This window comes from Chamaea fasciata, unplaced genomic scaffold (genome assembly GCF_029207755.1).
Source record: "Chamaea fasciata isolate MVZ Bird 193981 ecotype frontalis unplaced genomic scaffold, bChaFas1.0.hap1 SCAF_3, whole genome shotgun sequence".
NCBI classification, from domain to species: Eukaryota; Metazoa; Chordata; class Aves; order Passeriformes; family Sylviidae; genus Chamaea; species Chamaea fasciata.
Genome location: NW_027094088.1, coordinates 31,865,505 through 31,881,922, shown reverse-complemented (window position 1 = coordinate 31,881,922; position 16,418 = coordinate 31,865,505). Strand labels below are relative to the sequence as shown.

The following is a 16,418-nucleotide window of genomic DNA, read 5'->3' as shown; positions in this document are numbered from 1 at the left end:
ACTGTTGAATTGCTGCTTTTTCATTTTCTGTCAGTAATTCTCTCTCTTAATATGAAGCTCAGAACTGCAATAATGGCAAGTACTGGTATAAAAGCATAGAGTACGAGGAAATCAGCTGTGAACCGGGACAGTGCCCTGGGATAGTTCTGTTCAATGAACCGGATGCCTTGCGAGAAAACACACGCAGTGTTACCTGCAGTGGAACTGTTGACTCCACCTGTCAAACGGAACAAACAATTTCTTTAGTAGGGCAACCAGTGAAATTAAAACTCAGACTCCAGTCTGTAGCTCATGCCTTGAATACACCTCTCCCTGACATCACGTCCATGAAGAACCATACCCACAGCAGTATTTCTCATCACTGTGGAATAAAACCAGACAAGCCCTATGTTTCTGTGGTTAATCCATGAAACAATCCATACTTTTTGAAGGGAAGAACAAAGGGTCACTAGGAGATCCCTCTTTTGTTCATGCCAAACAAAGATCTGTGGCTTTTCAGATACATTATCTCAAGTGGCATCAAGAAGCAAGTTGCTCCATGTGGTAGACTTACAGTGTTCATATGTGTTAAGGGTTCCAAAATGCAAGAAATGGTGACTGTCTGAAGGACACATTAAAAATTAGGTGTTTATTGTACTGATAGAGTCATGGATTCATTTTCTAACAGTTGTTGATCTTGTAATAAAGAGGTGTAGGAGACATTATTAGATAAAAAATATATATCTTTGGAGAGGAGCACAGACACCTGGCTGCTACACACTGTATATCTCAGGGTAGGTCCAAAGCTGTAAGTTTTACCCCACTTAATGTATATTAGCTACTAACCCTGCCACCCTGATTGATTCTCTTGTTTTGCAGGTTATCTTGCTCACAACCAGCAAAGCACAGCCTGACAGACCCAAGCTGCTCAATAAATACCATGAAAACACATTTGAACAGAAGCCTCCAGTAATAGAGAAGATACCTGGTCAGCTGTTTGCTACCTCTCAATACTCCCTCCACTGGTGTTTGATCTTAGATTGTGCAATTCTCTTGATGCTCTATTTGTGTAACATTGCTCAAAAAAAAAATTCCAGCCTGTAATAAACTTAGCTTCCAAAATTCCTCCAAAGACGGGATAAAAGAACAGGTGAAAAAGAAAGAGATGGAAGGAGTGGAAGAATGAAAAATGGCTGGAACAAAAGAACCAAATTCTGCTCTAGCTTGCTGATGTGGCATTATAGTTTTTATTAAGTTCATTTTACCAACTCAAAAGTTACCTTTATTTTATCAGGATACATGAACATAGAAGCATCAACATCTCATTAAAATTATTTATAATGGACTTTTTTTTAACACTTACCACATGTAAAATTTAAGCCATAAAATTCATTGACTACAAGGACTTCGCTACTGTATTTTTGAAACGTCAGAAAACTGAGTAGTTTGAAAGGTGTTGGCATTTCTTCAATGGTCCTTAAAGAAACAGAGAAGTTCAGCTGGCTTTTGCTACCTACTAAGAGCCCCCAAATTAAAACAAGCTCTCCTCGTTTGTAACTTGTGACAGAAACAGCTCTTGTCTCTACCTGTAGGGTTTTCAAACATGAAGTCCAATTTTAGGGCTAAATGATGAGACAACCATGAAGGCTGTCCCCGACTTTGGTACACTGTCACAACATTCAGCCCTGACTTGTTTATGGACAGTCACAAAGAATTCTATGGTTGTTTGCTATTCACATGGCAGTGATAAACTGAAAATGACAAGACCCAATATAAAGACCCTTACTTGCCAAAATGTGTTGCTTTCAAGTAAGAAACCACCACCCCTCCCTCCATCATCAAAACCAAGAAAGACTGAATAGCAATTCATTGCTGCAATAATAACAAAACAAAAATGATGCAAAAATAACGAGAAGAAACATTCAACAAGACTGGGCAATTTCAACATCTAAAATACTTCAAGACTCAAGATTCAGCAACAACAAAAGGATTAACAGGAAAAAACCCCAGCAACCTCAGCCTCAATGCTATTTTTAATGTCCTTCATTGCTTATGAAGATTAATAAAAAGGATTCATAATATTAATGAGCAATGTCTGTGCTGTAAAATAAGGTTAGAAACCACTCTAATGCTTTTTAGTTATCATTAAGGCATTAGACTACGGTATCAGGAATAAATGTCACTATAAACACATGTTCCTGAAATAAGGCAGGGACCAAATAATTAGACATTACACTAGCTTTATATCAAAAGTATGAGCTGAGATCTACTTTAAAGAGACAAAGCATCATCAACTTCAGGAAGATTTACATGATTTTCTTGAGGACAACCCCATTTTTTGTCAGGCTTACTTCATTTCCATTGAGAGGGTCTCAGGTAAGCGTATCCTACTTGCTTAACATCTTAGGAAAACTGCTTTTGTTAACAATTACACATTTATTCTGGTACGTCCCTCAAAAAACCCAGTGATTTCAGTATTGACAAACACAAGGGGAAAACTGTTCAAACTTCATGCAATTAAAACACAAAACCATTTATTTGCACAGTAACAGAGGAAGTGGATCACAAATTTCCCACATATTTAATACACTACTTAATAACTTTTATAGATTTCAGTCTGTATGGGTAGAAAAAGTGACTGAAAAGTTTACTGGCTAAACTGGATAATAATCCTAGTAAAATAGTAGAGAGCAACCACTTTTTTAAACCAGCATTACCAGTGTTTTATGTCTGATAAATTCCAGCAGTTACTAAAAGATGTAGGAACAGGGATTTTTGATAGGTGCCTTTAATGAGGATAGCATTTCACATCATGATGTCAGCATCAGTAAATGAATTCAGATGAGCTGATAGATATTAATTGTTCAGTTTTATTTTCAATGTACTTACAAAAACAGGGGGAAATCTTCAGTATCTTTGTTGATATCTGAAGATAGTGTCTGTTTTTGTGTTTAGTACAAGGCCCAACAAGATTAGGGAGTTCTGCCACTGAAGAGCACAGCTGCTCTTGCTTTTCCACTGCTACCTGTGCATTACTGGATTTCTGCAATACAACTTCTTCCACAGTTGGATTATTTTAACAGCAACACTAACAAAGTAAGATTTTTTTCCTACCTTACTAGTCCTGTTCCCACTATCACACCAGCTGAATTAAGTAGCACCACGACACTTTGGACTATATTTGGGTCCTGAACCATGCCAAGCATAACAAGCGTTAGTAGTTCACCAATCATGTGAGATGCTAGGACAACAGCAAAGAAAATTCCAAATCTGGAAGCATCAGGATACAATCCTGTAGTCCTGGACAAAGACGAGCAGAAGAACAGTTAAAAAAAAATGTTTGGGTAATAAACTTGGAAAGCAGCTTTGACTTTTGTTTCTATCTGGGATTTTTGCAGTTATAGCTCATTAAGTGAAGAGTTTATGCCTTAGTCCTTAGTATATTGTTAGGAGTCTTAACACAAAGGACATCCACTTACTATCATGATGTAAGTGCAGATACATGAGGTTTTCTCCATCTACATTGAAGAGGGTTATGCTAAGATGTAATTCTTGTAGAAACCCAGGCTGTTTCAAGACAATCACCACGGCTTTTCAATTCCTTAAACTAACCTGCTGCTTCTTGTAGAGTCTTTGCAGTGGGAGTCATTCACACAAATCACATATTTGAAGAACATCTTTATGCAGGTAATTAACAGATGGGATTTTGCACTTCTGATAACGTGCAAGCAAACATAAGTATGGATATAATCAATTAAATTAAAAACTAATTGAATTCACCACCCATGTAATTCATACCAATGCAATTTCCCCCATACTCCTGCATTCTTTAATGCAACATGCTGTTCCCAGTTTTCCTCTAGCTAACCCAAGGGAAAGAGTCCTCTCAATCTGTACTCAAGATTAAAAAGTTAAGAAAAGCCAGCAATTGCTTGACAAACTTAATTCAGCCTTATAGTGTATGTGACAGATGACAAAACCCTTTATTACATTGTGACACGTTACTCTTTTTCCAAAATACCTCATACCAAAATTGGCGCACACTGCATGCTTAGCTTAGCTAACAAGCAGCAATTCGACATTGAATTTTCTTCTTTTGTTGTTGTTGCTCAGTGCAAGACCCTATGTCTTTTTTTTTTTAAATCACCACATTCGAATATGGTCTTAAAACAGAAATATCAAAGTTCTCACAGGCTTTCCTGTGGCGTTTTTTGTAACATCAGAATAATTTATAAATAGATGGATGAACACTGACTCTTCCAGTATTAAACACTCAGCAAGCCAGCAGGTATTTAACAACTTCTAAGTACAGATTGGTGCAGAAGAAACAGCCTTCCAAAGTCCTGGCAGAAAATTATCACCTCTGAGCTGCTCTAATACTTTACACAGAGATATGGAGATACAGGCTAGTAAATCCGGGGTATGAATAGAACAGAAGAAAGCCTTAAAAAAGAAAAAAAAATCCCAAAGAGAGAATATTACAGCAATAGAATAACAACGTGATGTGAACTGTCAGAAGATTTCACAGAGGTATCTTCAGCTAGGAAAATCTGCACAGATAGGACATTTAATTGATTGCAAAAGCGGCTCTCTTTGAGCTTGGCCAGACCTGCCTTGTGTCTGATCAGGTCAGAGTTTGGGTCTGCCTGACCCCACGAACACAAACTCAATGAGAAATGGCTTGTAAGAACACATGCCAGAGGCTGTCAAAGCCTCTCAAAAAGTCCATCCAGGAAAGTTCGCTCCTGCATAACAACTGCCAAAATTTCACCCAGAAGCTGCTTGCCCTGAGAGGTCTAAGAGCATTGTGAAATCACTCCGACACATCCCCGATGGCTTCCAAACAACCGCAATATTGGAAAGATAATATCTGTAAATATTATCCATTAACTGGAGCCTCACTACTTATTGTTGATTGCATTTGAGCCAAGCAAAGCCCAGGCACAAAGTCTGTGCCCATGTGCATTCCCTGTTTGTTAAGGAGCTGAAAGTGTCATCGAGCCTGGAAAGCTGCTTTCCAAATGGCTGTTTTCTCAGCACCAGTCACATACAGAAGGTCAGCACAGCACTTAGTGGCAGGAAGAGTAATTTCTGTCTGTGAAAATAAGGCTTCTCAGGGAGCCCTGCCTGAAGCAGGCAGCACTGACACCTTGCAGAAGTAAAAGCCCAGGTAGCTAAGGGGACAAAGGTGGCTACTTTTCATATCAACACCAAACTACAAAAAAACCTGCCCATGCATGCAAGTACTCACACCTGGAAGAGCAGAAATCTTCCTCTCAGGGATCTTCTCTTCACATTGAGATTTCAAAGGGAAAAAATTAGGTAAATGCTGAGCACTTCCCCTCATTGCCTACTATAGACCAGAAGGAAGAATAGTCATCCTTTTTTCCTTAGTTTTTCCAGATGGGGGTAAAATGCTACTACAAAATTCTCTGTGCAGAAATTCTGATTCAGAAGTCCAAGCAATTTTGTGTAGCTCTACTTAAGCCATTTTCCATTCATCTCACTGGAAAGTAAGAGCACTGACATGCACTGCTACAGCAGAATGGCTTCTGCACTTCAGCTCTTTTATGAGGGTGTATCCACTTACCATTTTTAAGCAGCTCATCAGACACCATGCATCCACGACACAAACCAAGCCTGCTCATTGCTTCTACACATTTTTACTATGGACTGCCAACTGATTGCAACTGTCCCAGGAAAACTAAAATTAACTTTGGTGCTCTAGACATCTCTCTACATTAGGAAAGGCTGAAGGACAGAAATTTGCCCTTTTCTCTGGACGGTGTAAGAAAAGGATCCCGATTTCATCACTTTCATATGCTGCAGGTAAACCTCAATGTCCCAGGAAATAAAAGTTTTGTTACTGTCATGTACCTACAGGTGACTTCCTCACTTTGGGTTTGTTTTGTTTTGTTTTTTTTTAAATTTCCTGTCTTTCTAAATGCAATGTAAAATGACACTTCCTGCTTTCAATATGACACAAGGATGATAACTGTCCCAGTTCCATCAAAACTTTCCAAGTTACGTAGAGAACTGGTAATTTACTTACTGGGGAAGTGTTTTCAGCTCTGCCTGAAAGAGAAGGGCTACATTTGTGTCATCTTTCCTTATGCTTTCTAATCATAAATCGTAATCATTTTGAGAGACAACAGCAGGAAGCCATGCCAGGAGGCCTTTTGCTGACATGTTAACTGACACTGGTAACAAAAAGAGAATGACAAACCAAGAGATGGTCCAAATGCTTACCAGTAGATGAAGGTGCTGAAAATGGCCACACTGATGACACTGAAGGGCAGGAAATGGACTATATAAGCTACAAGCATTTGCCATTTCTTATACAAGCCATCTTTACTTTCTTGATCACTGATAGCACGTAGAGGTGGGACTGAATTAAATATAGAAGAAATAAATTACCATTAAACAGAGAGAGTAAAACTTGTTAGCAGAAATGATCTTAAGCACAGAGACAACTTTGAGAATACATCACAAACATTCTGCCTAAACCACTCTGATCACTTCCCCCCCCCATAAAAGCAAAGCATGCTCCCTGCAGATTGCAGGCATTGGTAGGCTTAATGAAAGAGGCCTAACTTATCAGCATGCAGGACAGCCTTCTCTTTTTGCATATACAAATTAAAGACATGAGAAAACCTCTGTCACTGGCTAATTTATTGAAGTGCTCTGATTTCATGCTGATGACAGCAATGTATGTTCCCTACATGAGCAGAACAGTTTTTAGGACTACAAAGAGAAACTATTGTTGCTTTCAGTATGGCACCTGTAAGAGAAAAATCCTTTAAAAAAATGTAATCATCATGTAATACTGATAAATCAAATTTTGCTTAATTGCTGTCAAAGCTGTTTTGTATTTCCATCCTTTCCACGTGTCTGGTTTTGAGCTCACTTAGACATCAACTAGTCCTAGACTTTGTCTTGCCTGTAAAATGCTACACACAGGCATATCTTTCGCACAGTTTAGAATAAAGCCTTCATAGACAGATCAGCTGTAAAAAAGAAAGGCAGGGATCAGGGCATATTCCCTTAAATTCCACTGAATTCTGTGCTTCTGTATCAACTCTGACATTTCCTAGAACAGTGAAGATCCTTTAAATTACTACCTTCAATAAATACTTTTTCTTATTTAAGAGAGATTGGCGGCAACACCCACTGCTGCATGTAAGACAGGACAGAAACTCACACAGGGCCAGAGCATTGAGCATCCCTGTGTAGGGGGGGGCACTCACGCACTGGTAGATAAGCCCCACGCGGTCCTGCAGGGCTCCATGGGCCAGGTCATTCCTTAGTCTAAGGAGGAAAAAGGCTATGAACAAGCCAAATAACAGATTCTGGAGGAGACGCATGATGATGCCTATCTTATCTCTGGAGAAGTTTCTTGTTGCTCTCCTGATAGTGAAACAAAACAACAGCAAAAGACTTGTTAGCTACCACTGAACACATCTTGGTAGGGTATTAAGCTTTGAACAAATCTTAGACACATCGTGTCCACAAAAAGCTAATATATTAAAAGAGACAAGGGATGAGAACAGTGGGAGGTCAAATAACCAAGGAAGTACATTTATACATGGAGGGGAAACCTGAAAGATTAGTGGAGAGGAAAAAATATTGCTTTAAAAATGGGGGGGGGGGGGGGGGGGGGGGGATGTCTTACCGTAAAAGAATCAATATTTGGTAAAAGCCACTGGGTGAGTCTTTGTTTTTGAGTGGTATGGGTGGCAGCTCCTTCATACACTTGGTTTTTTCAATGGCTGCCAGTACTTTGCTAAAGATCTCTGAGTTTCTATAGGCTGATACAAATTCCTGAACCCTACTGTAGGTTTTGAGTTCGTGTTCCTTGCTTCGGGTGTCCACAGATGTCAGATCCACTGTAAAATGACAAAGTTTTTACTCTCTATACACATCACTTTCCCTTCATATCTTTTTCCCCCTTGCAACTAACTTCTTCTCTCCATTCTAAAATGTGCAAAGATAAAAAGGTCGTTGAAAGTGTTCAAGGCTTCTTTCTCCTTTCCATTAGATGCAGCATGAATGAATTAACTGTGCAGCCACAAGAAATCTGTGTAGGACCCTGCAGTTGAGGTCCTTGATCTGGAAATGCAAGGCCTGAGCACTGAGCTGGTAAGACCTTTAGCATTCTTCTTGCACAACACAGGGCCGTAGAGAGCAAGACAAAGCACCAGAGGACAAACTTTTAAGATGATGAAGAGATGACTTATCTGGTCATGTATTTCTCAGGTTTTCAGGCAAATGCTCAGACACGGCTTCACGGCTCCCCCTTGTCCTCTGCCTGCTCCTCCATAACTATGGAGCTTTATTTTTTGGTTAGTGTGAACTCACACTGTAGAGACACTGCTCTTCTCTACTTGAGCTGTTAATGCATTGCTGCACTGGGTTTTACCTACCACCTTTGCAGATATACTTCTATTTTAATGTGAAGTCAGGGGATGTTCAGCTGGCCAAATTCTCCTAGCAGGCTCAGCCCAAGCTGAAGGAAATATTACTCACTGTTGTGGAGCTCAGGGAAGGTAACTACTTCACAGAGTTAATGGTCCTTTCTCATACGTGCACCTAAACATACTCCTGACACCAGTAATTCTTTTGCTGGCAGATGGGAAATTTGTGTGTTCCATTTTTACAGCCATACAGATTCAGTAATAGTGCTAAAGCCCCTTAGAAATATCCCTTTTCCCTAATGGCAATGAATTAGCCAAGGTTTTGAAAACTGGATTGTTGTTCTCAGCAATATTTGTTCTTACCCAAGTTTATATTACTCTTCTACATCTGGTAAGATGTCTTCATCAGTTATTTATTCCTAAGGTTTCTCTCATCCTTAGATTTCAGTTTTGCAATGCTCTGTTCAACTTCAAAATACAAATTCAACAGAAGAAGGCCTTGTGCAAGATCCTTAATTTGTCCTCAAAACCTGAATTAGGTATATGAATAGTTCCCTGGTGTTCTAGAAGCTGGAATTCATCAGAATTGTCTTTAATGGTAAACATATCCAGAATGAAGCCTTCACTTTTACAAACATGAACATCCAAAACAAAGAAAAACTTTTTAAAGCTTGGCCAGTGTGACTTGCTGGAAGTCACGTGGGAAATAAATGGCAACTGGGTGTGCTTTAAAAGAACTGTAACACTGACTACTAAGTAGACCAGCTAGACTAACTAGAACAACTAGCTAAAGACCACCATGCATTAGTACTTTTTATAAACATGTGACAATTTAACAATATAATCCACACTCAATACATAGGATCCATTTTCCTCTGCTGCTGGTGTAAATGATATCAGAATCTGTCCCTTCATTCACATCAAATCACACAAAAAATATAAACTACCAATTTTCGAAAGACTAAATATTCTGATGATTCTTTGCTCTAATCTGTATTTTTTCCCTTTCTTGTCACATTCAAAGGTTGACATTTGAAGAATGCAGTACTCTCTTTATCGAGCTTTTTTAAAAGTGGGTCTAAATCTCAAATCATCTATGCTTTTCAAGACTATTCAAATTCATGAAGGCAAAATTATCCTCACTGTCATACCAGTATTTTCAGCTTTATCCCATTCCAGATTCATGTCAACAACCATCCTCTCTTCTAACTGAGTTTAGAATGCCATGTAGACAATAGGAAAACACTGCCTGCTCTCAATGCAGCTTTTTGGATTGGTCAAATTCCCTGGTTAGTGCTCAGCTAGTATTGCCAGGAATTAAACTGTTGGATTTAAATAGAGTTGTATACATGGGCTGCATATCTGTACACATACAAACACATACACGTTCTCTTCAAACCTGTGCCTGTATGGATCAGGGACATGGATGTCCTGCAGCAAAAACAAGCCTCCTTTCCAAAGTCTCCTGCTGACCCTTTTTCTTTCATCCTGAATTGGTAAAACAATACTCTCCAGCTTATGCCAACAGCTTGCTATCATCATCTCCTGAAGCATCCATTCTGTTCCAGTAGTTCACCCTGGTTATTAGTAACTCCTCAAACTTTCAGAAACCTCAAACTCAGAGTTCCTGGAAATCGATGCCTCGAGTCATCCCATATTTATTCTACATCCTTCCCTCCATGCAACAGCTCTTTTCACTTGCTTGGCATCACAGAGTCCGTAAGAGCATGGGATTCTCCACAGTTTTGGAATCAAATTGATTTTCCAACATCCAGAGCACAGCCATAGGGAAATGCCCTCAGGAATCCACAGGTTTCATGATGCTGAGATTCTTCTTTTTAGTGATAGCTTACTCCTTTACTGCAAATATGGCTATTTTATGGAGTCATTAGGAATGACATGGGGCCAGCCCTCTCTCTGAGCTGAAAATAATTTAAAATGCTGGAGCAGAATTTGAATACATTTCTAGCTCTGGAAAAACTTTAACTTGGGGATGAAAACAAATTGTTTTACCAAAACAACTTAGACCAACTTACCATAGAAGTCAAAAGGATTTGATTGTTCAGGACAAGAATAGCCACAGTCACTGAAAAATGTGATCATTTCCATAGGGTTCCCACAGAAAACCATTTCTCCAAAGCTCATGATGGCTATTTTATCAAATAACTGTTGGGGGAAAATTAATATGTTAGCAGTATGTACTAAGAATCACAGAACATGCTGACTTGGAAGGAATCCATCAGGATCATCAAGTCCAACTCCTGGCCCTGCATAAGACATCCCAAGAATCACACCATGAGCCTGACAGCATTGTCCAAGAGCTTCTTGAACTCTGTCAGACTTGGTGTTGTGGCCACTTCCCTGGAGAACCTGTTGCCAACCACCCTCTGTGTGAAAAATCTTTCTTGAAGAGCCAGCTTAAACCTCCCCTGTCACACTTCAGGCCATTCCCTCAGGTCCTGTCACTGGTCACCACAAGGATCAGATCACGAGTGCATTCATTCTTGAGCACAGCTACTGTCTTGGTAGTAGAAATGCTTTGATGGGAAAAATAGTTTTGACACATTCAAACTTCCTTACTATATTTCTTCCAAAAGAGGTTTGTTCTTTCTTTCACTCCTCTCATTGGTGGTTATGCAAAATGACACATCTTTAAGCTCTAGTGGTTCTCAAAACTGTCAATGACAACAGCATACAGAGGTAATCCACAAAAAGAAATGTGGCTTTCTAACTTCACTTCGAATGCACCTTCACTTACTGACTGACCTCCTTTGGTGCTTAATAGCCCCAGTCTGTAAAACCCTCCAAACTGCTGGCAAGATTATCCTGAAGTGCTCAAGGACTCTAACAGCACTGCTCTTCAGGTGAACATTCGTCAGGCCAAGGTTCCCACCAGCCATGATCAACCCATGTTCTCAAGACACCAGGGTGCTTTCAGCCCAGAAAAGCACTGTTGCTCCCCTCTGGCTCCACAATCCCTTACACTCCATTCAGTCAGCCAGGGAAGAGGAGTTTTGCACTCATGTGGCAGGTGGTGGATGAGAGCAAGGTGAGAAACAGCAATGGGAAGGGGGAAAAGCTCTCCCCAGCACAAGCCCTGCAAGCAAGGCAGGACTGCCCCACCACATGACCAAGGTGTACCCCCATGCCTTGTCATGGCCCCTCCCACTGGTTTTGATTTGGGTAGTTACGTAACACAAGTGTTAGGCACACAGTCAGAGTCCATACTATCTTCACAAGGCAATGTGTGTCCCAAAGTGCTCTGTGACTGGCATGAGGCCAGTGTTGCAAAGTTCAAGAGAAGCCTCTAATCATGCAAAGGAAAGGAAAAGAGGCAGCTACACTGGATCTTATACTTCCATCCTGAAAAAAACCTAAGTACTGAAAGGTCTGGTGGAAAAGTCAATAGTGAGTAGGTAACATCTACCTTGAAAAGTTCTGAGCGAGGCTGATGGATTGTAAGAATCACAATCCTGTCTCTGTGTGCCAGCTCGGAGAGAAGCAAGACAAGCTGGTTTGCAGTCAGGCAGTCCAGCCCTGTCGTTGGTTCATCAAGTAGCATGACCTCTGTCAAATGATAAGGAATAGCTTTAAAAGTCAGGTAAATGAGGAGCAAATGGCATAGCTTCTGCCATTAAAGCCAATTTGACAAATAACATAGAAATGGCTTTACAGGTGAAGTTCAACACATAAAACAGGGTATGCACAGGTATTGCCATTACGTGATCTTTCAGTTTTAGTTACTTTCAGTGGTTCAGTTTCAATGACTAGAAATAAGGACATTAAAAATACTTCAGAGCATAATACTTTTTTTTCTAAATTCATGTGAAATCTGAAAATTACCAAAATAGTTTTGATGCATACTTCTGCTTCTAAGAACAATAATGATAAATTTCAGCATGTACAAAACTGTAAAGGTAAGTGACAAAATAAGGCAGGAGTTATAAATTCTGAATTAAATGTATACATACACACAGAATTTGTTATGAACAAAGCAAGAATTGTTAAAATACAGCAGATGCAATTCCATAGATTGAAGCAGCTGTTACTGCCTTTTCTTCGCTATTTTTTTGCACGTGAAAGGGAAAAACTTGTAATTGAATCCATTCTTTTTATAGAGATGAGATATATCACAGAAAAGGGCAGTCCAACCTTGATCAGGGTAAGAGGGGAGCAGAGTTTTCACTATAGGTTTATCTACACAGAATTACTATAGTGTTTACTATAGAGGTTAGTGAGGTCCTGAGCAGCAGCTACACCCCAGGAGTCACCAGTAGCAGGGATGTACCTCACTATGCTATTTAATCTCCTTCCTGCATAATATGCAGTTGTAGCACATGTACATGGCTGCAAGGACTCCAGCATCCAATAAATATGTACATTCACTCTGTGAGATCCTGGCACCTTCAAGAAACTTTCTCAAAACTGACAAAATTTTTCCCATGGATAATCGTTCCATAGTTACTCAGCTTTGATTTCCTTTCGTTGGATTTTTTTTTTGGCTCTGGAATATACATGGCACTCACACATACACAGATCAAGTATCATAGATCAAGCCTCCACCAACAAGGCTCAGCGCTTGCGCATGTATGGCTCTAATGTACTCAAAAATGATAAATTAATGTGCCACAACCAATATTTGGGAAGAGTGAACCCAGAAAGACTTAAAATTGATAAATCCAAGTCTAAACCTATGCTCAGTTCCTAAGATTTTTAAATTGTCTGCTTTCCAAGATCAACTAACGGATCAATGGCAGACCTCAGTTACTGCTTACTCTTTTCTGACATCACCGGACTGGCTTCTGCTGAATTAAAGAATGCAAATGCTTTTTTATTTTAAAGGGGTTTACAGAGGCTTGTGGTAGGAGCACAAAGTGACTCAGCCTTGTTTTATTTTGAAAACCCATGCAGTGGTACTTACTGGGATCTTGTAAAAGCTGGGCTGCAACTGATACCCGGCGCCTCTCACCTCCAGAAATTCCTACAACATTCCGGCTTCCAATTATTTTGTCAGCAATGTGGCTGAGACTCAGCTCAGCCATAACTGCATCCACCTGAAAAATAATTACAATTTCAAAAGACTAAATACAGTCCAACTCAGACACCTGTGTGCAATGGCAAAAAACAGTGAAAAAAGGACATAATTTTAAGTTATAGCTTTACCAATATCCTGTTTGCATCCATTCTAGTTGGATGGTATCTGGCCTAATTTCTATTTGATTATTTTTAATACATTATTTAAATTATTTTTTTTAAAAAATTATTTTGATGTGTTTTGAAATGAGTGAATTTTAGCTTCACTTGACATTAAGAGATAAGAGTTCAAAGATTGGACTAGAAGTTAAGGTATGGAGCATAATGTGCTGCTCTGGCTTCCAAAATCAGGGAGCAGGAAGGCACATCAATTCTGGGAAAGTGTAAAGTACTGAGTGGAAGACTGGGGAAGAGAGAAGAAAGCAAGACCCTTTGGTCAGGAATATCCAATTTTACTTTCAATAGAATCCAAAAGGAGCCCTTTAAATAAATCTGAAACACACCAATTTTATCAAGAAAGTAGATTGTAGGAAGCTTAGTAGACCAGTGCTTCTTTGAGCTGTTGTGGTTAGTGAGAGATGTCCTACAGGAGACAGAGTGGCGTCAGAATCTCAGTCCATGCGACCTGCCAGCACACATGGCCCTAAAGACCCCAGTGAACTGAGGGTCCCCCTCTGGGGAAGGGGAGCTGACCTCAATACCAAGACCAGCAAGTCCTGCAGTAGTAACTGCTTCAGCTTCAGGCTAGAGGGCTTTGTCCCAGCACAATGGCAATGCCCTGGGGCACCAGCACAAGCCCCGCGAAGAGGTGGGACCACCAGAGAGCTTGTGTCCTACTCCTCAGCAGGAGGATCTCTCCCCATTTGTAGCATGAGGATTACAAAACCTCATAAACACAGCCATGGATGGAAAGTGCTGCTGGTGAAAACATTACATGACATCCTGTATGACTTTCTGATGGAAGACTGCAAAACACAGACCTTCTTTTTGATGGAGTTGTTGGAGCATTTCTTAAGAGTTAGCAAAGCTGTGTAGGTCAAAGACTCCTGGATGGTGAGAAAGCTTAACAAAGTGTCACTCTGAAAAAAAAGTGAAGAGGAAGAAGCAGTCAGTCCTGCAGTAATTAAAATTTTGTCCCACTTTATGCAAGCTTAATAATTCTTACAGCTTATGAATTTATTTGTCCCAAATTTACTAGTAAAATGATATTCACATGACACTACTCCATTACACTACCAACTTTTTTTACATAAAAGGAAGCACAGTACACAAAAAATAAATGTAGACATCAACCTGTGGCACATAAGAGAAGCAATCTCTGAACTGTTCCCTCTTCAGCTGATGTCCATTCACGTACACTTCACCAAAGAAGTTGTCTTTATGTGCCAGTCTTCCTGATATTGCATCCAGAAGTGTTGTTTTCCCAGATCCTTTCAAACAAAAGAAATTAATCATTTGCTGAGAAAAATTTTATGATTCCAAGAGTGGCAGCCTGACTTGGATGGACCCATATGAAAAGTACAAAGTTGGATATTTTTTTCTCAATAACTTTAAAATAATAGGCTCTGAAAATGCAGCTAATTAAGGGAAAGTAAATGGGAAAACCAGAATGCAAATTAGCATTTAATCCATTAAAAAAATCACACTTTGCAGTGAAACATTTGAGTTTTGAAGTAACCTTGTCTGTTACTGAAGTTGTAATTGTTAGTTAGATGACAGAAGACTGAACTCTGAAAACCAAGCACCAGTTTTACAAAGCAGAAGTTAAAATCAGCCACAATTTCATTATTTAAAACACAGACCTCAGTCACATTCATGTCGCTGTGGAAGTCACCAGTATTAACTGTGGTCTTATTTCTTTTAATTTACTGGAACAACTTACCAGAATTTCCTAAAATCCCCATAATCTGGCCACTTTCTATGTGAAATGAAACATCCTTAAGTATTTGTCGGGTCCATTTTTTACAATATAAAGAAAAGTTCCACCACGGGCCAACACGCTCTCTTGGAAAACAAACATCAATAAAAAAATTAGACAGAGAATATGTAAACATTTTGCATAAAGCAAGTCAATGGTTCATAGCTACTTGTATGTGGGATGGGAGCTGCAAGGATTTAAAAATATGGAAAAATACAAGTATTTTCCCCCTTACCCTTTCCCCTCCTAAAGCTTGTAACTTTGGCATTATCTGGAAGATAAAATGAGGTCTGAGCACATTTTCCACAATGACCGCTAAGAGGCTTTCAGTCTACAACCAAAAGGGCAAATGTGAACTGTGGCTTTATTTGCTCGTGATGTTTGCCAGCCATCAATCCACCTGTCCCTTTCCTTGGGGCCTCGTGTTATCCCTGTGGCAGCCGCAAGAAAGGCAGTGGGAAAGGGCACAACGTTTGGGAATCTCCTCTCAAGCACGTCCTCCAGCGAGGCGTGCAGGAGATGCGGTGGGGCTCCGGAGGGCTCTGTCCTGGGGCGGAGGGCCCGGCGCCATGAGGGGGCCCGAGGCCACCGCTGCCGCCGTGCTGGGCTGCGGCCAAACCCCCAGCCCGCGGTGCCAGCCCCGCTCCCGCAGCCCCTGGCGCCGGGGCAGGGACCCTCCACGCCGCCCTCCCAGCCCTACCTGATGGTGTAGGAGACACCCTGGACGCTGATGCTGTGGGGGAGCTGCCCCACGGCCTTCCCCTCGCCTGCGTGCCCGATGCTGCCGCTCTTCTCCAGGGTGGGAGACGCTGTGCCCGACATCCTCGGGTGCCGGGGCTCCGCAGCCTCCCTGCGTCCCTCACGCTGCTGGCCGGGTGCCTGGCACTGCCGCGGCCGCCACCACCACCATGCCTCCCCCGGCCGCACGCAGGGGCAGCTCCCGCTGCCCCGGGTCAGAGCAGGTCGCTGCCCCCGGCACTTGCCACCTCAAAGAAAACAGAAGGGCTCCCTGTTCTTTCTTTTTCCAGAGGACAACTGATCAGTGATTAAGCTGAAGCCGCTATCTGATGTAC

General features: G+C 40.8%; 1 protein-coding gene across 1 annotated transcript; it reads right to left on the bottom strand.

Annotated features, from left to right (window-relative positions):
• On the bottom strand, positions 1-16,167 carry ABCG5 (ATP binding cassette subfamily G member 5). Its single transcript, XM_066178503.1, has 13 exons — positions 16,046-16,167; positions 15,310-15,431; positions 14,721-14,857; positions 14,408-14,506; positions 13,315-13,447; positions 11,821-11,960; positions 10,430-10,559; positions 7,652-7,865; positions 7,181-7,386; positions 6,229-6,367; positions 3,094-3,279; positions 1,343-1,455; positions 1-217 (listed from the first exon to the last, which is right to left on the bottom strand). The coding sequence occupies exons 1-13, from the start codon at positions 16,165-16,167 to the stop codon at positions 21-23; spliced, it is 1,938 nt and encodes a 645-aa protein (XP_066034600.1). The 3' UTR covers positions 1-20.
• Between the last annotated feature and the right edge of the window lie 251 nt (positions 16,168-16,418).